Consider the following 27,960-nt stretch of genomic DNA (forward strand, 5'->3'; position numbering starts at 1 on the left):
TTATTGGGCCCAATTTCTGATATAGTAATGAACTCCAAAGATCCAGCTGAGGTCAACCCTACTTGGAGATGACTTTGGAGTCAGTCACTCAGCATTAGGGCCCATTTCCTATGAGATTATTCACAAGTGACCTATTAGTTCTTATTGATATGTCTGATGTGTAATAACAGCAACAAACATGCTGAAACTAAAAGTGGATCTGTACATGTCCTGTATGTATGGAGAGTAGGCCTTGAAGTTTTAGTGATTTACCCAAGGAACCAAAGTCCGAAAGCTGCATATACTAATAATGCAGAAGACTGAGTAGATATAATCAGTCAGGACTAAAAAAATAAAATTTTAGTAGTGATTTTGTGTTATTTTATGTTGCCTTCTCTACTCTTATAAGTGAGTTTTCTGTACTTTTCTATGACAGTTTGATTAATTCTGAGTATTTGATGATCTGGCAGCTATCTAGGTCCATTCTTTTTATCTGCTTTTTACCTCTTTTCTGTTGCTTAGTTTTAGATAATTAGTTTTATTCACACTCCTGTGATTGTTTATAATTCTGTTAGCGACAGAAGAACAGATAAACATTATAGGTTTTGCAGACCACTTTTTTTTATTTAAAATTAGGCAAAAAGTTAAACTTTTTATAATGCGAAATTACATGTACATCAGTTACCTAACATACAGTGGGGCTTATGTACTATTCAAAATACCAGTTTTCTTCCGCGAATCATGCCAGAAAACTTCGCCACACTTAGCATGTGTTTTTAGATACTTTCGGACAGTTTCTCCAACATGTGCAAAATTAGGGCATGGCCTTGATTGCGCCAAAATGTGCAAACATTTTGGCGCAATTTTTGGCATAAACTAGGCCAACTATAATGTGGTCTAAACTTAGACTAGATAATCTTAAAATGCGACAGATTTATCATTCATTGATAAATGTGACCCTTTATACTGTCTAGTCTGTTTGCAGTGTCACGGTATTAGTAAATAAGTCCCAGTATATCTATACTATATCTATCTATAGTATACATAGCCATTGCCCAGTGATACGGATTACAGGCTGTAGTTTACACGTCCTGTGGCCGTTTACACGTCCTGCGTCGCAGAAGCAAGACCCACTAAAGGACGGCGAAATGTCTTTTTTTTTTTCATTTTACTCCACTTAGAATTTTTTAAAAGTTTTTCAGTGCATTATATGGTACTTTAAATAGCACCATTGAAAAATACAACTCGTCCCGCAAAAAACAAGCCCTCATACAGCGACGTCGATGGATAAATAAAGGAGTTACGATTTTTTTAAAGGGGGGAGGAAAAAGTGAAAATGGAAAAAGAAAAATGGCCGCGTCATTAAGGGGTTAATGGACAATGTACTGGTGTCTTAGAGAACAATTTAAGGAAGGGTTATATATGTAATTTTCTGCTGTATACCTGTTGGTGCAATTTGCTTGCTAAAATAAATAATGCAGTAAAGTATGAGTTTTTCATCCTATGTTAAGAGAATTAAGTTACATCTTGTGTTATCACTGAAACTCCGATATAAAGGGGAGGATTTCAATGTGCACAATGCAGCTAATGTATGAAGAGGAGCATACTTATTCATACTTATGGGGCATCTTGGCCCCTCTATGCTCCTACACAGAAATCTACCCCTGCTAGAAGATTTCTGGTATAATTTACCACCATTTCTGGCATAAATGATACACAAATGTGTCAATCCAGGGAGGCCACACACCCTTCCAACAAGACATGCCCCTTTTTTGGGCGGTTTTTAGGTTGGCCTGAATTTAACGATCAGCTAGCAGTGCACGAAAAGTGCACGATGGCCGCGCGTTTAGACGCAACGATGTTCACTTTTTAGTGATTTTTGAGTGATCATCGCGCCGTGTAAATGGGCCTTAAGTCTTAGTAGGAAATGTGTCAGTGAGGCTAGACTGGCAGCTTAGTTTTTCTCTGCTCTCTCCTCTCCTGCATCTTCTGATCAGCTTATATATGACCACAACAAAGTGTATCTGATAAAAAGTGCAGGAGATGAGAGACTAGGGCTGAAAGCTAAGTCGTCAGTCCAGCCTCACCTCTCCTATTCAGTCTTAAACTGCAGTTTCTGCTTACAGTGATATGTACAGAAGCTGCAGAAGACAATATTTTTAATCAAACCCCACTGTAAATACTATTGCCACAACAAAATACAGGCATTTAAGTGAAAAAATGTTGTCTCCCCCCGCAAAGTATCCATAGCCTTTAACCCCTTAAGGACCAGGCTGTTTTCTACCTAAAGGACCACACACATTTTTTAGGGATTTTACTCATGTGGTGGTTTTACTGCCCTATTTTTTTTCTTTAGCTTTCACAATTATTTTTGCTGCATTTTTTTCCATGACATATAGGGTTAGTTTCTAAAAATCTTTTTCACTGACTTTTTTTCCTGTTTTTTAGTTTTATTAGAGGTAAAAAGCTAAAAAATATATATTTTTTAAAACATTTCTAGTTATTTTTTTTAAATTAGTACATTTACGCTAAAATAAAGTATGGGAATGGGTTCCTTATTTTGTTTCAACATTTTGATATATAATATGTCTGGTTTTGGATTACAGGGCGCTTATGGCAACGGTTTTGGTTGGCGCCGGCTTTGGGTTATTTTCTTTCTTATGTATATATTGTTGTTTTATTCTGTAATTTTGTTTTACTTGTGTATGTAATTATGTTTTTTACTATCTATGTCCCCTGTGACGTCATATAAGACCTCTGGAGAACATTCTTTTTTTTTTTTTTTTTAAATTTGGCATTTTTCCACTGTAGCTGGGGCATCCATAGGAGCCCTAGTTACAGGAAAAAACATCCCCTGTAGTGACAATAGTTACTGGCACAGGTGATCAGGGTCTTCTGGGACCCTGCAGCTCTGCTGTAGCAGGGAATCCCGGTGGTCACGTGACCCCTGGGCTCCCGTAGTGGAAGTTAAGCGCTGCGGAATAAGTTATACTTCCACTTTCACTTGTCAGTACACAGCACTCATTGAGCACTGTGTAGTCAGGGAAGGAAGCAGAAAGGGTTAAAAACCCCTCCTGCCTTCTCCTCCGGGTTATCAGCTGTTACGTTACTAACAGCTGACAACTTGTCCTGCTTCTGATTGATTACAGAAGCAAAAGGCTTTAATCCCCGCTGTAATTTTACATACGGCTGGGTTTAAAGCCCGGGACCAGGTGCTGTATATTTACAGTGCCTGGTCCTAAATAGGTTAATCCATAGCACGTAATATAGCAAGTACAAGATTGTACAGAGGTGGACAGGACATTAGTTATCATTCTTGTCCTATTGAATCATTGCCTAAAATCCAGTTGCACATAATTAATTAAATACTACACTCAATCTGGAATATAATCTAACCGACTGTGTTTATTTCATCCATAGAAATTTCTGCAGGCAAGTATGTAACGTGTGAAATATTATCTAACAACACATAGCACTGTGTGTTCTAACCTTCCTGGCTCATTAACTTATTTCCCACTCTGAGCCACTAATTCAAATTTCCTAGTCCACGAAACTACTGTTTTTATTATACAAAGTAGAGGCAGATGTTTTGTCGCTTTTAACCCTTTCCAATCCAATTTGTATCCTGGTTTTCCTAGGGGGCTTACTCTTTTTCTGCCGTTATACAACGGCGCTATATGCTGGCTAAAGCCAGTACTGCATGAGGTGACACGTTGGACAGGCTCCAACAGCAGAGAGGCTGGCAATATACAGCAAGAGAACCCCAACAGATGTCTTCCGACATCAGAGCTGTACAGCCTTAAATCATAATGTCTTCAGAGGTCAGACAGTGGATTGGAAAGGGTTAATATCCATTCACTTAATATAAATCTACATTGAGCAACTTTGCAAAAACTTTGATGGGTGGAAATGAAAGGTCATTGATCTGTATTTTTACTGATAGTATGCACAGACAAGGGTCATCAGGGTGTAGTTAAGAGTTTTCCCAAGATATTAACTTGTCCCCTCCCCACAGGATAGGTAATACGTGTCTGATGAATGAGACTCCCACTGATCAGAAGAATTGGAGTCCAAGTCCCCTAATATGAATGGAATGGCATACCCATCAGTTCTTTATGCAAAATGATTGCTGAAACTGTTAATCTTTCAATCATTTGAAAGATTGTCTTTGCGTGTAAATGAGCCTTAAGACCCATTCCCCAAGCATGAGATCCCTATCAGAGGGCCAGTTGCAGGGCATAATTTTTCTCCTGGCAATGAAAAGGTGCCTCAATAAACCCCTTTTTATTGCATGAAATGTTCCTATTATGAAGGCGATTTGTGGAGAACCAATAAACATTGGTCCAGAGATATGTGAGAAAATAGAAAAAACCCTTACCCACAATGATGTTTTTGTGGACATTTCCACCAAATACTACGCATGGAGCCTACTGCACTCTTGCCAGCATTCCTCAGAGACAACTGCCTTAGAGTGAATTGAGTGGCTGTGCATATGCTTGGCCGCTGCTCCATTCATATTGGAGAACATGAGGCTAAGTTCTCCTGATCTTTGAGGGTCACATTGATCCTCTCACTGGACTTATTCCTTATCCTGTGAACAGGGGACAAGGTAATGTATTGGGATAACTGCTTTAAGGGAGGGGGGGAGGGATGAAATACCCCTGTTGATATTTTCTATCCATCATCTATTCACATAGCCAAAAAAATTAAAAAGGCAGATAGATTTCTCAGTTGTACCAAACATGGTGATCAATGTTCAACAGCATGGCTGTAATTACAGGGACTGCAGAGGTGCTGTAACAATTGCATCTAGGGCCTGGTGTATGAGGTGGGCCCAAAAGAAGATACCAGTGCTGTGATTGGCACATGGTAGATGGAGGGCGTGACTACAGATTTTGCATTGGAGCCCAGGAGGTTCAAGTTATGCCTCTGCTTGACAGTTGGGAGATATATATTTGAAATCCTTGATTTTAGCTCATGGCAACATGGGTAATGTTGTTTGGGCTCCCACAATGCACTTGTCTCTCTAGAAGGATATCAACTGAGTTACATATATGGAAGAAAATTCAGCATGTGTTTAAATATTGGTGCAATATAAGTAAAGTAAAGTATCTGCAAAGTTACTGAAAGTTTAATGGAGATTTAAATATGAAATATCATCAATAATGTCTTTTTTCTCTAGTTACATATATATGGGCCCTCAACGGGACATTGGCAAAAACTTGACAGTGGGCATCCTTTTGAAGTTGGGAATGCATCTGTTGCACATAGCTGTTTAAGGAATGAGGTTGTCTAGCACAAGAGTAGGTACACAGTGAAGCTGGAGGATCTGCATACATAACTAAGGCTGGAGGTGTAAGACACTGCTACAGGTCTTGACAGACTTGTATAAAGGGGTTTTATGTACCATTAGACTTCCACTGCACTCTTTAACAGGGGTGACTGTTCCCAGCATGCTGGTCACTCTTCATTATATCATTGGAGATGCAAAAACAACCAAGCATGCTCACTTGAGCCCACACCAGATCTGACCTCTATAGCATATCTAGAGTGCATGCCATAAAAAGTCCATTCTGACAGATTTTAAATTTCACTTAAAATTGGATGTGAGTTTTATTCTTTTTTTTTTTCTTAAACATTACCATATTAGATCCCTTTAGATATATTAGATTTGACAAATGCTTTAACAAGTGCTCTAATAACATAATTTAATTCAAGGGAACGATTTCACCCACTTAATGGTCTACAGCTGACTGTATAAGCCCCTTTTACCATGTACTAGACTATGACTCCTTGATAACAGGAAGAGTCCATCTCTGGAGTCTGTTAGGAGGGGCTTATGTCTTCTGCCACTCTTATGGGGCCATTTTGTTATCACATATGTACCCATAGTTGGACTTTGATTTAGCATAGTACAAATAATTTAATCTAAAATGAACCAGTCCTGGGGATGGCTTCTTTAGAATTCAACATGGCTGCCTCTACTTTGTATAGCTTTAGAGTCTAAGTTTATGTTCTTTATGTTTGGCTTTAAGCACAACCTTGTCACGATGTTGATCAAACTGATAAATGCACACGAGAGGCTGTCAGACAACACAGTTTGCACTTGTCACACCCTCTACCGTAGTATGCTACCTAACTTTACCCTAATAGACATGGAACATCTGTATGACTGGTCACGCAGTGATTGTATACGATATACAAGCTGACCTCTGAACCCCCTCTTCTCTACAATTTGCAATCTGAAATTTTTTTGAACCCAAAGGCCACATTCACAAGGGCGAGCGCCGTAAGTGGCTGAGAAACCCGGCCCGATATCGCACTTGTCAATGTGCATTTTACCTGCAGATGCAAAAATGCCTCACATGACTTCTTTGAAATTGCGATCTTCTGGTGCTTGTTTCACACACGTCACAGGATCAATAAGTGTTTCCCATTGATTTCAATGGGAAAGATCACATCGCAGTTGCGTGCATGCAATGTCTTTGACTGTCCTTTTAAAAACAATGGGCGGTGCGTTCCGAGGGAAGCAAAAAAAAAAATAGAACATTCAGCGATTTTTCTACCTCACAGCATCGCTGTGAGCGAAAAAATTACTTTTGTATGAGTTCATTCAAAAAAATGGAGTTCATATTTGTGCGAGTTTTCTGAATCTCGTAACACACAAAACATGCGCGAGATTCAATCTTGCGTGAATGTAGCCTAAGGGCTTATTCAGACGTCCATATATCGGCCAGGGGTTTTCACGCCCGACCGATATATGGTGTCCCTTTCTGCAGGGGGAGGAGGCGGGCTGGGAGCAGTGCACTGAGCTCTCGCCCCCTCTCCGCCCCTCCCCACTGTTTCCAATGGGAGGGGCGGAGCTAAGTTCCACCCGTCACACCCCCTCCCATTGCAAGTAGGGGCAAGGGCTGGAGAGCTCAGTGCACTGCTCCCGGCCTGGCCCGCCTCCTCCCCCTGCAGAAAGAGACACCGTATATCGGCCGGGCGTGAAAACCCGGCCGATATACGATGCCTAAATAAACCCTACGGGTGCATTAACATGTAGCAGATTATACGCAGCTGATCCGTAGCAGATTTCACCTTTTCAATACAAGCGGTAAAGTCTGCTGTGAATTCACGTCAACATACGAACCAATGGTGCAGATTGTGCAGTGGATTTTGCCATGAAATCTGATGCAGATTCTGGTTCACATTTTCAGCTGTGGAAAATCTGCAGTGAATCCACTTCGTGTGAATGTACCTTTATAGTATTTGCAGCTGATTGTAGCGTTTGGTGATGCCCATTGATTAGGCCTTTTTTCACCCATGGTGTGCACCAATGATTTAAGAATATTATTGCGTCGATTTCCATTTTCCATTGGGTTCCAGTGTTGCTTTGCATCAGTAATTATATATTATTCCATTTCATCTTTTGACATGTAAAACAAGACAATTAGTATAAATAGTGCAATAGAATGGGACTTCTAATGTTCTACTAGTGCAATGGAATCAGATCTTTCCAGATGGGTTCATGACCTCTACCAGCGACCTTCTGTGATCTTTTCTTTTAATAACCGCCTTGTGCAGAGGAATTTTTTAATTTATGTTAATGAGAAGAAATGTATTCAATTAGAAACATTAATTAGATTTGATATATAGTTTTAAATTAATCATCTCTGTATTGTTTTTGTATCAAAATAGACTTAGTTTATAGATATAACAAAAAATTAAGTAATTTTATACACATTTTGGAGCTATTTTTCACAAATATGAAAAAAATAATGTTTTTATGTTAGCTGTCACTCAGAGTAGCCACTAGGGAAAAAACATGTCCCCTTATGTGGCTTTACCTCCTCCCATTTGTAGTCCATAGCAGTGCATGATACAGTATTATAGAGGCAGAGTACAGCTCTTGGGGGTGCTGAGGTAGCAGTTGCACCTACTCTTTCTTGCTTGAGGGGCCCAAGGGCCACACTGCTGCATAAAAAGACACCACAATTATAAATAGCATTTGGTAAGTTTGCTATTTTGTATTGAGGCCAGAAGCTTAAAAGGGAACTTATCGTGTTAAAAGTGCAGTCGGATCTGCAGGCAGTATGTTATAGGGCACGAGGAGCTGAATAGATTCATATACAGTTTTTTTTAGAAGATTCCTATAAATTGACATTTTGTTAATTAAAAACTGATAATTTTGAGTTTAGGAGTCCAATAGGCCGTCTCATTCAATGGCTCAGAATATTCTCTGATAAGGACCGCCCACCGGACTCCTGAGCCCTAAATGGGTAATAAATGTCAAGTTATATAGCATCTTTTCTCACAAAGTTATGTATCAATCTATTTAGCTCCTCCTACTCTATAGTATTCTGCTTGAATATTGGACTGCGCTTTCTTTGTTACAGCTGTCCTTTAAGTTATGTGCCTGCATGGAAGGCAAGTTGTGTTACATTGTGTTGTGACTTCAATGGCCACAACTACAAGCACAGCACATTAAGCTAAAAGCAGATCTTGTAGTTTGGTAATCTTGATAGCAGTGTGTGGAGTATGGATTAGGGTCAATAAGATCATACAGGTCCTACAATACTATAGGATTGTACATAGGGCATAGCAAAATTATCATGGTCTTTATCCTGGAGCTGGCCCGCCATCCTTATTTCTCATGTGGAGATGCCTGTGGACCTGGGGGACCTTCACAGGTTCACACTGTTAATGAGTTGGTATATGGATCAGCCAGATATGGAACCCCCTTCTCCATGGGCTCCTCAGCCACCGCAGGGGTGGCAGATGTCTACACTTCTATCAGCTGTGATATTTACCCAGGATTATCTTCATTCTCTAAGTATTTGTTAAGTCTGCCAACATATTGTAGTTTCTCATCTACTGTCCTTATTCGAGAAGCCTTGGTTGTGTCGTACAGTTGTGTTTTTTCATAGGTAACAGGATGAGTTTCCATCAGTATAATCTTCCAAAACATAAAACATTTTTGCTCTTAACTTAACAATACTTTTAATTTTTTCAAAGCCACCAGAAATTGACCCAACTGGGCCACCTACGGTAAGAATAGGAAGCCGCAAGGATGCATTGTAACAATTGCTTACCAAATTCTGTTTTTTGTTTTTTTTTAACTTTTATAAACTGCGGATCTCCTTGTCATGTTTTTTAACCTCTACATTTGTTTTTTTTTCCATGCATCTTGCTTACTTTCTCTGAGTCCCCTTTGAATGTGAACTTGCATCTAAACATTGACATATTAAATAAATTTTAGAAACAAGTTATACTTGGCATATGAAACTATTGCATGTGGCATGAGCTGGAGAGACATGGCATGTATTGTATAGTATATGTTTATTTGGGAATTCAGGGTTTGCAGTGTGATCGCTGCTTCCATTGGGATTGGTGGAAAGTGAGATCTCTAGAGTTAGTAAAGTTTAGTTTATAGAACCAGTTTGTCTCTGTGTATTATAATGCTAGCTAGAAGGGTATGAAGAAAGAAGGATTGAAAAAGTTCCTTTTTATCCCTTTTCTCAGTAAAGAAAAAAAATGACTTAACCGTAACCTGTGCATGAATCTCGTACCTCATACTAAAGGAGCGTGTTGCATACCAATTACCTTGCAGTGTTTTGGGGGTTTTAATTATGACTAATATACAAAGTACATTGTGGTCGGTAGGGAGCTCTTACCTATTTGGCTGTCATTGTACAAATGTTAATGCGCATTTCGGATGGAGCAACACAACAACTTTAGTCCCACCCTTCCTTGTTGCATGTCACAATTTGATAATGCTACTAAGGTGAAAAAACTTCTTTCTTCTTAATTGAATGTTTTTTAAAAAAATAATAAAAATTTCAGCTGTAAGCTATTGACAAAAAGTCACATATATCGCTAACAGAAATTATTGGGACGTGAGGGTCCATCACACTATAGCTGCAACTTCAGTGTGATCAAAACTTTCAGATGCATGAAGTTGCACAAATTTGCAGCCCAATGCTTTTCTATGGAAACTTAATTTACACAACCAAAGTCAATGTGTAGCCTTGACTTGAATAAAGGATGGCGCCAATTTGGAGCCACCTTGTCATGTTTTCTGCAATCAGAAAATTGTTTTGACATAAATTTAGTATATCTCAGCATGTAGTGACATCAGTGCCTTCTTTCAGTTAGGTTCACATCCGCATCAGAGGCTCCATTTGGATCCTCTTGCACTGATCTTGCATGATTTCCTAGATGAAATAGTGCAGCATACACTATTTTCCGCCATGCTGGAAGCAGAATGGACCCTATTATAGTTAATGAAGTCCATTTAGTCCCGGTTCGGCATATGTTGGATCCAGCAGTTAAGATTTGCCTGTTGTTTGAGGTCATAGCCAAACAACAAAACCGATGATCTAGCCTAAAATAGTTACAAGCCCAGATACTGGTACAACTTGCCTGTTCATTGAGCTTCTCCTTGCTGCAATATCTTAAGCACTATGGTCATTCATGCAGCTCATTATAAATGAATGGACAAAGTTGTGCGGCTCAAAACCTCAAGGCAGACTAAACACAGATGTGCTGCACAGATTTTAATTCATTTTCCCAAATATGCATAGAACATAATCTTCTCTGGCAAACAGCAGCTTTTCATTATTACTAGTCCAATTTCCCATACCTAAATGTGAGAAGCTACAACTTGGGGCATTATAATGCAACGCAATGTGGTGGCATGCAAAGTGGGCTTCCCAGATGAAAATTACCCTAGGCCATAGTGCTCCAATCTTTGGCTATATCAGCTCTCATGAAGTCCCATCATCACTTATAGTATCACTAGAAAGTATGATACTTTGCATTATAATTCTCCCACTATCATTGATTCCATTATCCTGACATAGTCGCTTTTTAAGACTGTTAAGATGGTATCCATCTCTCATGTGCTGGCCTAAGCCTAGTAGGGACTTTGCTCATGAGACCTTGCTGCCTCCACATCTAGTGTTCTTCATTTTGTTTCTCCTGGCACAATTCTTTTAATATCCATTGTTCTCAATTTTTTAAAGCCAATGCCAACTGAACAAGGCCCCACTGGGGACCCAGCGGTAAGATAAGTGGTCCCGGAATGGTTTGACCTCTATTAACCTTCACTATGTATCATTTCCTGCCGGCTTGCCTCGTTTTACTGTCGTTTTCTCGGAAAGGTTTTAAAGTGGGTTTTATGGCATTCATTTCATCCAGCTGATTGGGAATTCAGGCTGAGATATGCATGTGTGTGCTACTGCAACTGGAATCCAAGTACGTCATTAGCATGCAGCTTTAGTGTAGCATAGTTGGTGCCTCTGGTAAGCGCCATGCCTACCAAGATAAGTATCGCTGTGCTTCATTGAATGGAAAGGCTCAATAAAATAATAGACATTCTCCACTTCATCTTCTACAGAACTATAACTCGCATCTGGTTAGCAGAATGACAGCTGGATTTGTAGTTCTGTTAGTGTGCTTTTTTTAAGGGTTGCCTACTCTAAACTTATGACATGGTCTTACTATTGCTCAGCATTATTACTGTGTGCATCCCCCTCCTGTTCTGTCTTGTGTACTGTATATCTGTTCCCCATGCCTATATCTTGATTTACCCAATGCCTTACAGAGCTCAGAAGACAGCGCCCGCATCTCAATCACTTTCTTCCGACTATTCAGAGTCATGCGACTCGTGAAACTTCTAAGCAGAGGAGAAGGAATCCGAACACTGCTGTGGACATTTATAAAGTCATTTCAGGTATGTAGTACGGATGATATGACAAGGATAGACTACAGGAAGTGGTTCAGTAGACATATTAGGGCACATTTATTAACCCTTTCCAATCCAGTTTACCTGCCACCCCCACAATCCCCAGCTCTTATTTGTTTTGGGTGGGAAAGCGCATTGTAGATCCCTTGGAATTACACAACAGCAACACTTAAAAATGATCCGTCCTGACGATTTTCTTAGCAATTTTTTTGAAAATGAAGCATGAGTTATGAGAGTTTCACAGCGGGAAGATCATTTGTAATAATCCCGTAAATATATGTATATTGATATAAGACGCGTTTATATAATAAGACTCTATTCATTTCTAATTTCTCTAATGATAGACAGATATCATTAGAGAAATGAGAAATTAATAGAGTATGCAGGACAGCATGGCTCCGATGCTGGAGGATGTTCTGCATGCCTATATTACACTACGCAGGACAAATAGCTCTGCAGCACCACCTACTGGATGGCAACATTCATTCAAATTAATGTGACTTTTTAACAAGTCTTAAGCATGATTGGGAATAGCAAGACAGAGAACCATGCAGAGTTCTCTGGCTTCCTGTTCCCCATCATGGTTAAGATATGTTAGAAAGTCACATTGATTTGAAGAATTGCTGGCATTCAATAGGTGGCGCTGCAGAGGTATTTTTCCATCTTCTTTATTTGCATAAATTACCCAGAGGATCTAGCATTGCCTTATAAACCTCCTCACTCACTTTGTAGTTGTCCCAACATCCCTTTTGGGTGCTTTCTTTGGGAAGAAACTATACCACCTCCCAACCCACTCACCCCCTAGGTCTCCCCACACAATTTTTGTTTGCTCTGCTTAGGGAGACACAACAGCCTCCGGCACCTGAGCTGCGCTGTCCTGCATAGTGTAATATAGATATGCAGAACAGCCTCCAACATCAGAGCTGCGCTGTCCTGCATAGTGTAATATAGATATGCAGAACAGCCTCCAGCATCGGAGCTGAGCTGTCCTGCATAGTGTAATATGGATATGCAGAAAAGCCTCCAGCATCGGAGCTGCGCTGTCCTGCATAGTGTAATATGGATATGCAGAAAAGCCTCCAGCATCGGAGCTGCGCTGTCCTGCATAGTGTTAGAAACATGTAGGACCTTGCCCGACATCAGAGCTATGCAGGGATTGGAAAGGGTTACTATTGTCTCCAGTATGCTCCAGATTTACCTGAATGTCTCTTGATGAGTGATAGATTTGGCATAGCTTTGGGGATTCTGCTTTCCTGCTCCATTAAGTTCCACACCCGTGGCCCAGAACCGTTTCTCTTCTCCCCATCACATTTCCACCCCCAAAGAACCATGTCTCCTCCATCATAATGTCCCCCACAGAACCATGTCTCCCCATCACAATCTTCCCCTTACAGACCCTCATCTTCTCCACATCACAATCCCCTCCATAGAACCACACCTTTCACCGCCACATCAAAATCCTCCCCAACAGGACAACATCATTCCTCCTGCTCAGAACCATGTCTAACCTTTCACAATTCCACCCCCTCAGCCGAGAACCATATCTTCCCCATCACAATCCCCCCTACAGAACCATATCTTCCCCATCACAATCCTCCCACAGAACCATATCTTCCCCATTACAATCCCCCCCACAGAACCATATCTTCCTCATCACAATCCCCCCCACAGAACCATATCTTCCCCATCCCAATCCCCCCCACAGAACCATATATTAACTATCACAATCCCCCCCACAGAACCATATCTTCCCCATCACAATCTCCTCCACAGAACCATATCTTCCCCATCACAATTCCCCGTCCCCACAGGACCATATCTTCCACATCAAAATCCCTCCCACCCCCACAGAACCATATGTTCACCATCACAATCCCCCCCGCAAAACCATATCTCCCTCATCGCAATCACACCACAGAACCATATCTTCCCCATCACAATCTTCCCCATGGCAATCCCCCCCACAGAACCATATCTCCTCATCACAATCCGCCCACAGAGCCATATCTTCCCATCACAATCTGCTCCCCCACAGAACCATATCTTCCCATCACAATTCCCCCACACAGGCATATCTCCCCCATCACAATCCGCCCTCCCATAGAACCGTGTCTTCCCCATCATAGCCCCCCTCATAGAGCCATGTCATCCCCCACATCACATTCCCCCCGCCCATAGAACCATGTCTCCCCTATCACAGTCCCTCCCCCACTAGCCGAACCATATCTTCATCATCTTAAATGGACCTGTCAGCTGCCTAAACCACTATAAACTAAGTTATGGTGCTGTCAGAACAGGTGGCAGGGAGAAGGGTGCTGTATTTTTTTATACTCCCCAACTTCCTGGATCCCATGGTGCCGCTAAAGTCCACATACTGGCCAATAATCTGACTTTTTTCAGATTGTCATATGCATGCTCTCCCATAGACTTGTATAGAAGAGCACACTCATGGGACTCTGAAAAGAGTCAGATTTTTATCCGGCATGTGAACTTTACAGGCACCATAGGAACCGGGTAAGCATGAAAAATACCCCACCTGGCTTCCTATCGCCTGCCTTAACAGCACACTAAGTTAGTTATTGGTTCTTTACGCAGGTGACTGATCCCTTTAATCTCCACTTAACGGAACCCCATCTCTCCCACATCACAATCTCTTCTCAACAGAACTCATCCCCCCGTCCTCTGTTCAGTACCGTGTCTCCCCAAACCAAAATCTCCCCCCCCCCCAAGAAGTATGTCTACTGTATCCCATCACATTATCCTCTCACAGAGCCATGTGTCCCCCATCACTCCATATTCCTTTCCCACTCCCCTGTACTTCTCCCCTACAGCCCATTGTACATCACAGCAAGAACAAGGGTGGGCACCAGTAAGGGTCCTTTTATATGGAATGGTTATCTTTTAGATTCTCACTGGATAGGGGTATCTGAATGATAATTAGTGTAAGTGCTGCCAATGGCTAGAAGATGAATGATAATTTGTTTGCTTCGTGTTCGTCGTTCAGTTACAGCTGGTGTAAAAATCAAATGACAATCAACCCGTGTAAACAGGCAGCCATTCATTCAACTGTGAATGGAGGCCGGCAACGGGAAGCGATCTCTGACCTTTTCCGCCTTCATTTATTGAGTAATCATTGCTCTCCTGTGTAAGCACTGGAGGGATTGTTGTTGGGACAGTTGTCAGACTCTTTAGTGCCTGGCAGTTTTCTCGTGTAAAAGGTCCCTTACTGATGAGTGTTTCCCTCGGCTGTGAAGGAATGCGCTCGTTGGTGAATACAGACTCCAATCACACAGATTTAGCCTTTAAGCATGACAGGAGCCTGTATTAAATTATATAGGTGCATTTCAATGTTTGCTTTGACTGCCCACGGATCTACTGAACTAGACTTAAAGAGGACCTGCTATGTCCTTATATCGGGGGGGAAGGGGGCGTAGTTGCATAGGTATGTAGCCGTGTCTCCCCAGACTCCAACAATATCTTTATTTATACTCCACCACCTGTTCCCTCATACAGGCTCTTCTTAGATTTGGCTCATAGCATTGTTAATGTATCAAGTGCGCAGTCTCCACCTTTCACTGTCAAATAACTCTGATCTCACCTGTTGACAGTTAGCAGTGGGGACCGCCCACTTGACACATTCACAGCATCGGGAACCAACTCTAAAAAGAGCCTGTTAGGGGAACGAGGGTGAGTATAAACAAAAGAAATACATTGTTGGAGTCAGCGGGGCCACGGCTGCAGAGCTATGTAACCAGTCCTGCTGACATGAGGACATGAAAGACTCTTTAAGATCACCATAGTAAGCTCTGATGCTATGGTGAGTGATGTTCAGGGTCCAGATACAGTATTGCGGACGTAATATAAATGCTGAAATGTGCTAGTATTGTAGCTCCAGTAAATCGGCCTTACAGGTCACATGATACTTTCTAGTATGTGAAAATAGGATGGATTTTCCTCAATGACCATTTTTTAAATTTGCATGGAATAGTGCACGCCTAGAAAGAAATGTTGCTATAAACTTTTGACAATCTTTTTCTATAGGCTTTACCATATGTCGCCCTCCTTATAGCCATGCTGTTTTTCATCTACGCTGTGATTGGCATGCAGGTAATGTTCTTGGTCATCATTATAATTTTATTATACGATATACTGACTACGAGAGTTAATTGGCAAATGTTGCCACACAATTGAATGTAACACAAATCTACCAATAGTTACAATGTGTTCTAAACTTGTGAAAGGGATTCTGTCACCAGGTTTGTGCTGCCCCAGCCACGGGACTGGTACGCCTATTACCCCCATGTATGCTTTATTCTGTAATGCTGTGGTGTTTAAGAATAAACAAACTTTGAAGTCTGACTCGGAGTTTAGCTCTGAGTCTTGGAGGCGGTATTTGTTGGCCACTCCTCGCCAGCAGCATGCAGACTGACAGCTCTTTTCTCTTTTTGTGTGACAGAGAGCTGTCAGTTTACATGATGCGGGCAGGGAGAGCCCAGTGCGGCCCTCCCCCATGAATCAGAGCATGGCATCGGAGTCAAACTTTAAAGTGTTTATTCTGAAATGCTTATTTTCTGGCACAATAGAAAAAAATCCTAAAATCACACTGATCACTAAGCCTAATAATATTCTGAGACTTCCTGTCCTGTAGAGAAAAATGATAGACACAGCGATTACCGCTCAAATGATGTCTATTGAGTGACTTTTGAGCGATAATCGTTGTGTCATTTACAGCACAAGATGATCGCTCAAACGTTGAGCGATCACCTTATGCTCCAGCTGTTCCCCGCTCCGAGCGCTCGGCTTTTGTACTGCCGGGCGCTCCGAGCGGAGGATGCAGAAGGCAAGCGGGGTGTCCCTGCTTGTCTTCTGCATCCAGCTGTTCCCCGCTCCGAGTGCCCGGCTGTTATACAGCCGGGCGCTCTGAGCAGAGGATACAGAAGACAAGCGGTGTTATACAGCTAGGCGGAGGATGCAGAAGACAAGCAATGTTATACAGCCGGGCGGGTGCTCCGAGCGGGGTATGAAGAACAGAGCTGGACCGCTCTGTTCTTCATACCCAGCCTGTCATAAGGGAGCGGGATACAGATGAAACAATAGTATCAGCTGTATCCCGCTGTGAATCCCTGATAAGGCTCATCGTCATCTTTCAGCACGCTGAAAGACAACGATGAGTGACGACATAATGAAAACTGCACGATGTTAGTGCAGTTACGTACAACGATTATCGCTCAAAAGACTGCTTTTGAGCACATTTTGAGCGATAATCGTTGCGTCTAAATGGGCCTTTATGCAGTCATCTCGTTATCATCACATGATTACAATAAATGGTAACACCCATATGGAGATAACACAGGATTCACTATTCAGAATAGGTGATGGTCACAGCTTACCTCTTCCCCTCTTCCTGTACAGTGGCCTCTACATAGGTCACAGAGCATGACTTTCCCAATGAGTCATCTCCAGTCTACAAGGTCCTATAGTAGCTTCTGTAAAAGAAATCTCAGAATGCAGTTCAAGCAATATGGCCGTCCTCATGGTTATGTACAGACAATAGAATTTTAAAAATCGACAGTTAGAAAGTAAAAACAGATTAGAAAATGGAAAATGTTTCACTATGTGGTTTTAATTAGTAAACAATATATAAATGTGATACATTCCTTTTAAATAGTCCTACGACTTCACACACTCATTGGACTAATGACTCACTACACAACACAGCCCTATAATTGGATCCTGGTCATTCAGAATGACCGTCCCATGTGTGAGTGGGTCGTTCCTTCTACAGTAGGCAGGGGACCAAGGCTCCCCCTATTCTGGCATTCAGTGTAATTGAGATGACTGCTTGGTAAATTGAGTTACATGAATGCTGGTGGGTGGTAATTATTAGATGTTGTTTGTTTAGGGTTTGCGCATCCTCTAGCTTCCCACCCTCATGATGCACTCGTCTTGTTCACATTGAGATATTTAAATAGCCTCATTGACGCACGATCAGGTGAAACAGCGGAATGATGACTGCTCAGTAATTCTCATTATTCCACATAACTCCTGCCAAATAGTTAAATGATCTTGTAGGATTGTAGAATGTAGAAGATTTCCTTTAGGTGACCTAAAAAAGGCTTTTTATTGGAGTTCTTCCTGCATCAGGTCTCCTCTACATGAGCGATATAGCACTTGCTTTTGCACCCAAAACCGCTTGCACTAAACGCAGACAATAGAACCCATTGATTCTAATGGATTCCCTCACATTAAGCGTTTTTGCAAACAAAATTTTCTTGTACCATCAAAATATGTGTTATGCTCTATTTTGGTGTGCATGTAAGCACCCAAGTCACCATAGGAGTCTAAGGGGATGCCGAAATGCGCACACCATCCGCATAAAATTGTGCGTGTAATTGCGCAATTATGCGATGTTAATTGACAACACCAGAGACTAATTAGGCTGTTCAGCCGGATAAAAACACGCACACGCTGATATTAAGGGGTTGTCCCGCGCCGAAACGGGTTATTTTTTTTTTTTCAACAGCCCCCCCGTTCGGCGCGAGACAAACCCGATGCAGGGACCTAAAAAAAAATCCGCACAGCCCTTACCTGAATCCCCGCGCTCCGGTGACTTCTTACTTACCGGCTGAAGATGGCCGCCGGGATCTTCTCCCTCGGTGGACCGCGGGGCTTCTGTGCGGTCCATTGCCGATTCCAGCCTCCTGATTGGCTGGAATCGGCACGTGACGGGGCGGAGCTACACGGAGCCGCTCTCCGGCATGAGCGGCCCCATTGAGAAAAGAAGAAGACCGGACTGCGCAAGCGCGTCTAATCCGGCGATTAGACGCTGAAAATTAGACGGCACCATGGAGACGAGGACGCTAGCAACGGAGCAGGTAAGTGAATAACTTCTGATAACTTCTGTATGGCTCATAATTAATGCACAATGTACATTACAAAGTTCATTAATATTCCCATACAGAAGTGTATAGACCCACTTGCTGCCGCGGGACAACCCCTCGGCAATGTTCATGCAATGTTCATGCAATGTTCATGCAATGTCCAGCACGGCAATGTTCATGTGCAGAACTGGCTCAGCAGCCTAATTAGTCCCCAGTGTTATCAATTAACACCACGAAATAGCAAAAGTTACGCACACAATTTCATGCAAATGCACACAAAAATAAAGCATCCTTGTATTTTTCTCCCCACGGAAATCGGTGCGCAAAAACGCTGAATGTGAGGGAACCCATTGAAATCAATGGATTCTATTGTCAGCGGCTGGCGCGAGTGATTTTGCGTGCCTGAAAACACGCACAAAAGCACCCGTGTGAAAGAGCTCTAAACAGCTCCGTCCTCACTGCAGAGGTCTCGATTAGTACTGTAGGTCAAGTTCTCATTCATTTCAAAGGGAATTTTGCCTGCAATACCAAGCCAGACCACTGCAGTAAAACAGAGCTGTCTGCTTCCTGCAGAAATCAGTTAGGTCTATAAGCGCAGTGTCCCAGAGAACTGCTGATCACTGGGGGTTTCGCTATCCTGAGGATAGGCCATCAATAGTTTACAACTGGACAACTCCTTTAAACAAACATAAAAAATTGTATACATCTGATTGATGCCTTAAAGGGAACCTGTTACCTACATTTAGCCCTAATTGCTAAGCTTATCGTCTGAAAGTAGGTGACCCACTGAGTCCGGGGATGTGAGTGTCGCAGCTAAGTAGTCCGCTCGTTCTCATTTTATAATTGGTGGACTACTTAGCAGTGCTGCACAATGCACTGAGTGATGGCTTTCAGCGGTCTCAGTGGGGGAACGATGGGGAAGGTAAGTATAACACTTACATCTCTGAAGTCCGCAGGTCACTTACTTTGAGCCTATAGGACTAGCTCATAGGGCTAAAAGTAGGTGAGAGATTACCTTTAGCCCGCCATCCGTCATCTTACACCCATAGACTCCTATGCTGAAATAAAATAAGCATTTAATATATTTTTTTACTGACTGTTTTCAATTAGAATTCAGTGCAGTCACATGACCATATCTTCAATAGTCTCATGCTAAATGTGTGTCTGTGCATGTATCGTGGCGGTGACTTTGCAACAATGTCACAATCCGTTATCAGTGTTTATGGCTGAGTATTGTCTTTTAGCATAGCACTTAGGCCCTGTAAAATCTGACAAGTGCTGCAGCATGTTATTATCATCATCTGTGGAGTGCTCTATAGTGCGTGTGAAGCCTTATAAAACACTACCATTTATTGCAGGTTTTTGGTAAAGTCGCCATGAGAGATAACACCCAAATTAATAGGAACAACAACTTTCAGACATTTCCACAAGCGGTTCTGCTGTTATTCAGGTATCGGCAGTTTCCTATTACTAAACATACAGAGAATGTACTTTGATAGATCTTCTCTCAATGAATGACTTTTTTATCATGTAATCTCTTCAAGGTGTGCCACCGGTGAGGCCTGGCAGGATATCATGTTGGCATGCTTACCAGGAAAGCGCTGTGATCCAGAATCAGATTACAACCCCGGGGAGGAGTTCACATGTGGAAGCAATTTTGCTATTGTCTATTTCATCACCTTTTATATGCTGTGTGCATTCCTGGTAAGGAAGGGTATCGTTTCTCCTTAAGGAGAGCACCTAGAAGGTGTGAGGAGATTTATAAGGCCATCCATGCGCCTCTGGGAAATATGCAAATTGAGAAGATGGAACAATATCTCTGCAGCGCCACCTATTGGAAGGCAGCAAGTTTGACTCTTTTCAGAAGGCTGTGCACATGCACTCCTTTCTGAAAAGAGTCAAGCATACTGTGCACGTGGTGACTTCACCAGGGGACACTGCAGTAATGGGGAACCGGCGAGTATTAACCCCTTAGGGCCAAGCACGGTAAATATACGGCACTGGGTCCTTGGCTTCAATCCCAGCCGATAGCAGAAGTACGGCGAGGGATTAAATCCTCTGCTCCTGGAATCAGGTTGGAGGAGACAGCCAAGGAGCTGGAGGAGAAGAAGGAACCATTTTTTAAACCACTTCTGCCATCTCTTTTCCATGCTACATAGCGCTCAACGAGCGCTATATACGGAAGAGTGAAAGTGGAAGTGTTTCTTCCACTACGCGACCCGTGATCACATGACCGCCAGATGCCCCTGACACAGCAGAGCTTCAGGGTCCTAGCTGATCCTCCTCAGCTCTGTTAGTGACTACTGTCACTACAGGGGGATGTTCTCTATTGTAACTGCGGCTCCTATGGATGCTCCAGCTACAGTGGGAAAGTATGAAATAAAAAAAACAAAGAATGTGAATGACCCCCAGAGGTCTTATATGACGTCATTTGGGACATAGATGATAAAAAAATAGTTATAAAAATAAGTTTTAAAAAATTGCAGAATCAAATAAAAATATATTCTTAGAAAAGAAAATGACCCACCGCCGACGCCAACCAAAACCCATCACCATGCGCCCTGTTATCCAAAACTATATATATCACATATCAAAAGGTCTGAGACAAAATGAGGAACCCATTCAGGTACTTCATTTTAGCGTAAATATACTAATTTTAGAAATAAACAACTACAAATTTTACCCCCCACTCCCATAATAGTAAAAATTGGAAAAGAAAAATAGCCCTATATGTCACAGAAAAAACACAGCGAAAATAATTTTGGTAGCTGATGAAACAAAAATAGGGCAGTAAAACCATCACATGGGTAAAATCCCCAAAACGTGTCTGGTCCTTAAGGGGTTAAAAGAAGCTCCCTGTACTTAGTTTATGGTACTTATATTTGGTGACAGGTTCCCTTTAAGTTTTTTAGCCACTCTCTTATTTACACATTACATTACTAGTTGAAAATAGTGTTTAAGAAATGGAATGAATCAATAAGAAAAATGGTATTAGATAGTATCTGTCAGTACTTCTAAGGCCCAATGTCCACGGGCGGAATCAAATTGCGGAATCCGTGTGGGGCACCTGTGCGGATGATCTGCAGTTCAAGCTGCCCATAGGGAAGCATGGGCGTCCGCAACTGAATTAATACATGCAGATTTGATTTACGGACTTTTGGGTGCGGAAATCAAATCGCAGCCTGCTTACTTCAGTGCGGTTCCTGCATGAAGTCAATGGAACCCCTCCGATCTGCGGCCCGTCCGCAATGTCAATTCTGTGGGAAAGCAGGAGTTTAAGAATAAAAAAACTCCACTGCACATGTGCACCGGCTGGCACTTTCACACACATCTGCAGTAGAGAAAAAGGAAGACCTGAACAGGTAAGCAGGGTCCTCTGCTGCGGGCTCCTGCATGTGGAATCTGAGCCGCCCATGGACATGAGCCCTAACATGTCTAAATCAGTAAACACATTTACTTGCAGCCTTTAAAAAATAACAATAGTGGAGTATCCATTCTCATAATTCTGCGTTATGCTGTTCCTCTGTTATTCCTCCTGGATATTTATGAATAGATCAGGTGATACCAATCTTCTCATCGTTAGGGGTCTGTGAGCTCTGATTGGATGATGCCAGAGTATAGGGACACACCCGCAACTGGTAACAAGCAGCTGTCAATTTATTCTTAAACTTGTAGGAGGAGTTACAGAGGAACGGCACGACACAGAGTTCTAAGATACTCCAATTTTTTTATTTTATGGAGAATAAAATGAAATAATAGAATAGAATAAAATAGACATATTAGAAATGATGAAGGATCGGTTGTCATATATTGTTGAATGATTTGCTGGTGCAGATAGTCTTTAACTAGTAACTTTCTATAGTTGCATTAACAATTCTTTATGGCTGCCATAACATCCTGTATATCTAACTCATAAAACCAATCCCCTTTATCTAATACCTGATCTACTGTATATAATCTACCATACAATCACTGACTTCTCTCATTACCTATAGATCATCAACCTGTTTGTGGCAGTCATCATGGACAACTTTGACTACCTGACTCGCGATTGGTCCATACTGGGTCCTCATCACTTGGATGAATTTAAAAGGATATGGTCTGAATATGATCCGGAGGCCAAGTCAGTTTCTTTCTCTATTATATGGGGTATTTTATGTGTATAATATAGCTGTGTATCAACCCCCAGTTGTTATCATTGGCCAAAGCTGCTTCACGGCTCATGGTTATATGCCAAATACCCTAATACGACATATGTCATCTTTATAAAACAACCCCTTTAACCCTTTCCAATCCACTGTCTGACGTCTAAAGATATTATGATTTAAAGTTGTACAGCTCTGATGTTGGAAAACGTCCATTGGGGTTCTCTTACTGTATATTGCCAGCCTCTCTGCTGCCAAAGCCTATCCAACATGTCACCTCATGCAGTACTGGCTTTAGCCAGCATATAGCGCCGTTGTGTAGCGGCAGTAAAAGAGTAAGCCCCCTAGGAAAACCAGGATGCAAATTGGATTAGAAAGGGTTAAGCTAATGATGTATATATCATCACAGTTATTCAAGGTGAAGATTAGGCAGCATAGTAAATGTGAGGAAATGTGCCCAACCGTCTGCCAGGGCTGGATGTGGCACTGCAGATACATTAGGGCAGGTTTAGTATTGAAAATGCGCCAATTGCAGCGCAAACTGTTCTGCATGCTTTGCACTACATTTAGGGTGCGTTCACATGTAGCTCATTTGCTGTAGATTTCAAATTGAAGGAGTGAAGTTTTCTGTAGATCTACACCACAACATGTGGTAAAATCTAAATGATGGGGATTTTAACGTAGATTTGCTGTAGATTTATTCAGCTGAGAAAAAAACGGAGCAAATCATCTACATGTGAACGCACCCTAACAGAATCCGACGTGGATTTTTCTGCATCAATTCCTCCTCTTAAAACCTGTGACAGCAATCCTGTGACTGTGCAAAATCTATGTGCAGAGTTTACAAAGCGATTCCGAGCGGATTTGCGTAAAAAAGTGACACAAAGTGACTTGTCACTTCATAGAGCTAGATCTACAGCAAAATACGTAGCAAAAATACTCAACTTAGTTGTGGATATCTGCTGTGGTTTTTAGAGGCGGAATCTACGTGGAAAAATCCGTATTAGATTCCGCCATGTTAACATGCTATATTTTAGACACTTTTCCCCCCCCAAAAAAGGGGTGTGGCCTCAGTGAAAGGGGCACAGCCTAAATGTGACATCATCTGCCAAAATTTTAGCATAAAAACTTTTTTAAACTAAGTCAACTAATAGGTGGTATAATGTTAGAAGAAAAAGTCCATAGATGTCCAAGATTTATCATCCAGCATGAGTCCATGTAATAAACTCCTGCATTGTAAGACTGTCGAAGTTTGCACTGTCTATTAGACAGTAGTGGTAAATCTGCCCCATTGAATCCTGCACAGCAGTATCCTCCTTACTGCCCTGTATGGGTTGTATTATGGGCACCATTCATACATTTTCTTACACCTGAAAAAGGAATTGTTAACATATGTGGGCGGCAACTGAAAGGCTGAGTAATTCTGATCATGGGAAGAGACTGGTTAGTAGTCAGATTGCAGCACTATTGCTGACTAGTAAAGTGATTGTATTAAGAGTTTTGCATGAACTTTGTCACTGCATGGATAATTATTTTTTATCTTTCATAGGGGAAGGATTAAACATTTGGATGTTGTTACTCTGCTCCGCCGCATTCAGCCTCCTCTAGGCTTTGGAAAATTGTGCCCACACAGAGTCGCTTGTAAGGTGAGATAATATAGTTGATATACACTATTGAAATAGTAATTTTTCCAGGTTATTGATTTTTAGCTCATGTTTATCATATTATTTCCAAAAACATGACAAAAACTATATTCTATGTAATCTGCAACTGACCAGCTATGCCCTCTTGTGTCTGCTCTGAGAACCATGTAGTAATACCATGGAGTGTCTCGTATCTGTTACACCATGCAGTAGAGAGGCAGAACCATTCCCTTAAGAAATATATGGCAAGATGTGCACTGTATCATATATGATACAAAATGCAATGAAGGGTTAAAGTATATCTGAGTTTGCCAAAAGTTTTTCTAAAGCAGCCCAGGTCCTCAATGGCTCCTTTGCTGTTGTTTGCACTTAGTTTGAGCTCAATCAGTTTCGTTTTCCATGTAGAGTTTCCTATTTTTCCACTACCTTGCTGTCTGCAATCCACTTACAGGTGGAGGATGTGTCCTAAGCCAGGACTTCCTTTTCCACACTTCTCATGCTGCTTTACATAGCCTTGCTCTAATGAGTTGCAAGGCAGCGTCTGAATGGCTTCCCCCCTGTTGCATGTAGTAACTAGCAGTGTCCTTCTGTCCCTGTTACTAGAGCAGCTAAATGCATAAAAACAGGCAGTGGAATGCAAAGTTGCTGGAAGGTGGACTCCTAGTGGCAGGAACTTCAAACTTGATTTTCAATTGTAAAGCATAAAAAATGTGAATGCAAGTATATTACAAGATTGATGATACATACAGAGGGTGTGGGATGATGATAAGTTGTCTGGAAAGTTACTGAACATAAAGACATCTGAAAGTTTTCCATAAAAACAAAAGCAATGAGTGCTAAGTGTGGTCACTGATCAGCCACTAAATTGTAGAACAGGGGAATACACGCTGCTTAATTCTAGAGACTGAATTGCTCAATAGGCAGTGCTGGGTGAGAAAAGCCAAGTATGTAACCCTGATGAGTGAGAGCGGTGAGCAGAGGGCACACTCAGCGCCAACTGCTTTATTTCTTTCTGATGCCTGTATTGGAAGTGAATTGGCTTGAAGAAAGAAGCAGTTAAACATAAAGGTCCTTTTTGTTTCATCTGATGTTACATAGAAAAGCTGATTTTTTTTTCCGGAAGGAATGCTATAGAGGTATTGTATATATACTAAGAAATGTTGTGTCCTTCTGCAGAGATTGGTCGCCATGAATATGCCACTGAATAGTGATGGGACAGTGATGTTTAATGCCACGTTGTTTGCTTTGGTTAGAACTGCTCTGAAAATCAAAACAGAGGGTAAGTAAATCTATCTATCTATCAATATATCCCATATCTATTTATCTATCTCCTATCTATCTATCTATCTATCTATCTATCTATCTATCTATCTATCTATCTATCTATCTATCCCATATCTATCTATCTATCTCATATCTATATATCTATCTATCTATCTATCTATCTATGTCTCTATCTCCTATCTATTCATCTATATATCCCATATCTATATATCTATCTATCTCTCTATCGCATATCTATCTATCTATCTATCCCATATCTATCAATCTATCTATCCCATATCTATCTATGTATCTATCTATTTATCTATGTCTCTATCTCCTATCTATTCATCTATATATCCCATATCTATATATCTATCTATCTCTCTATCGCATATCTATCTATCTATCCCATATCTATCTATCTATCCCATATCTATCTATCTATCTATCTCATATCTATCTATCCCATATCTATCTATCTATCTATCTATCTATCCCATATCTATCTATCTATCTATCTATCTATCTATCTATCTATCTATCTATCTATCTATCTATCTCCTATCTATCTATCTATCTATCTATCTATATATCCCATATCTATCTATCTCTCTATCGCATATCTATCTATCTATTCATCTATATATCCCATATCTATATATCTATCTCTCTATCGCATATCTATCTATCTATCTATCTATCTATCCCATATCTATCTATCTATCTATCTATCTATCATCTATCTATCTATCTATGTCTCTATCTCCTATATATTCATCTATATATCCCATATCTATATATCTATCTCTCTATCACATATCTATCTATCTATCCCTTATCTATCTATCTATCTATCTATCTATCTATCTATCTATCTATCTATCATCTATCTATCTATCCCATATCTATCTATCTATCTATCTATCTATCTATCCCATATCTATCTATCTATGTCTCTATCTCCTATCTATTCATCTATATATCCCATATCTATCTATCTATCTATCTATCTATCTATCTATCTATCTCTCTATCGCATATCTATCTATCTATCTATCTATCTATCTATCTATCTATCTATCTATCTATCCCATATCTATCTATCTATCTATCCCATATCTATCTATCTATCTATGTCTCTATCTCCTATCTATTCATCTATATATCCCATATCTATATATCTATCTCTCTATCACATATCTATCTATCTATCCCATATCTATCTATCCCATATCTATCTATCTATCCCATATCTATCTTTCTATTTATCTATCTATCTCTCTATCTCCTATCTATTCATCTATATATCCCATATCTATCTATCTATCTATCTATCAATATATCCCATATCTATTTATCTATCTCCTATCTATCTATCTATCTATCTATCTATCTATCTATCTATCTATCTATCTATCTATCTCATATCTATCTATCCCATATCTATCTATCTATCTATCCCATATCTATCTATCTATCCCATATCTATCTATCTATCTATCTATCTATCTATCTATCTATCTATCTATCTATCTATCTATGTCTCTATCTCCTATCTATTCATCTATATATCCCATATCTATATATCTATCTCTCTATCACATATCTATCTATCTATCTATCCCATATCTATCTATCCCATATCTATCTATCTATCCCATATCTATCTTTCTATTTATCTATCTATCTCTCTATCTCCTATCTATTCATCTATATATCCCATATCTATTTATCTATCTCCTATCTATCTATCTCATATCTATCTATCCCATATCTATCTATCTATCTATCTATCTATCTATCTATCTATGTCTCTATCTCCTATCTATTCATCTATATATCCCATATCTATATATCTATCTATCTCTTTATCGCATATCTATCTATCTATCTATCTATCCCATATCTATCAATCTATCTATCTATCCCATATCTATCTATCTATCTATCTATCTATCTATCTATCTATGTCTCTATCTCCTATCTATTCATCTATATATCCCATATCTATATATCTATCTATCTCTCTATCGCATATCTATCTATCTATCTATCTATCTATCCCATATCTATCTATCTATCCCATATCTATCTATCTATCTATCTATCTATCTATCTATGTCTCTATCTCCTATATATTCATCTATATATCCCATATCTATCTATCTATCTATCCCATATCTATCTATCTATCTATCTATGTCTCTATCTCCTATCTATTCATCTATATATCCCATATCTATATATATATATCTATCGCATATCTATCTATCTATCCCATATCTATCTGTCTATCTATCCCATATCTATCTATC

The 27,960-nt window shown here is 40.6% G+C and overlaps 1 protein-coding gene across 1 annotated transcript in view; it reads left to right on the forward strand.

Moving 5' to 3' along the window:
• The window catches only part of CACNA1D (calcium voltage-gated channel subunit alpha1 D), a 369,112-nt gene that overhangs the window by 281,875 nt on the left and 59,277 nt on the right, over positions 1 to 27,960 (forward strand). Inside the window, exons 32-40 of the mRNA XM_066596532.1 lie at positions 8,980 to 9,012; positions 10,989 to 11,027; positions 11,570 to 11,698; positions 15,752 to 15,817; positions 19,950 to 20,041; positions 20,136 to 20,295; positions 22,587 to 22,714; positions 24,286 to 24,382; positions 25,556 to 25,658. Of these exons, the coding sequence (XP_066452629.1) occupies positions 8,980 to 9,012; positions 10,989 to 11,027; positions 11,570 to 11,698; positions 15,752 to 15,817; positions 19,950 to 20,041; positions 20,136 to 20,295; positions 22,587 to 22,714; positions 24,286 to 24,382; positions 25,556 to 25,658 (847 nt within the window). The remainder of the gene's footprint in view (positions 1 to 8,979; positions 9,013 to 10,988; positions 11,028 to 11,569; positions 11,699 to 15,751; positions 15,818 to 19,949; positions 20,042 to 20,135; positions 20,296 to 22,586; positions 22,715 to 24,285; positions 24,383 to 25,555; positions 25,659 to 27,960) is intronic.

Source organism: Eleutherodactylus coqui, chromosome 3 (genome assembly GCF_035609145.1).
Source record: "Eleutherodactylus coqui strain aEleCoq1 chromosome 3, aEleCoq1.hap1, whole genome shotgun sequence".
Classification (NCBI taxonomy): domain Eukaryota; kingdom Metazoa; phylum Chordata; class Amphibia; order Anura; family Eleutherodactylidae; genus Eleutherodactylus; species Eleutherodactylus coqui.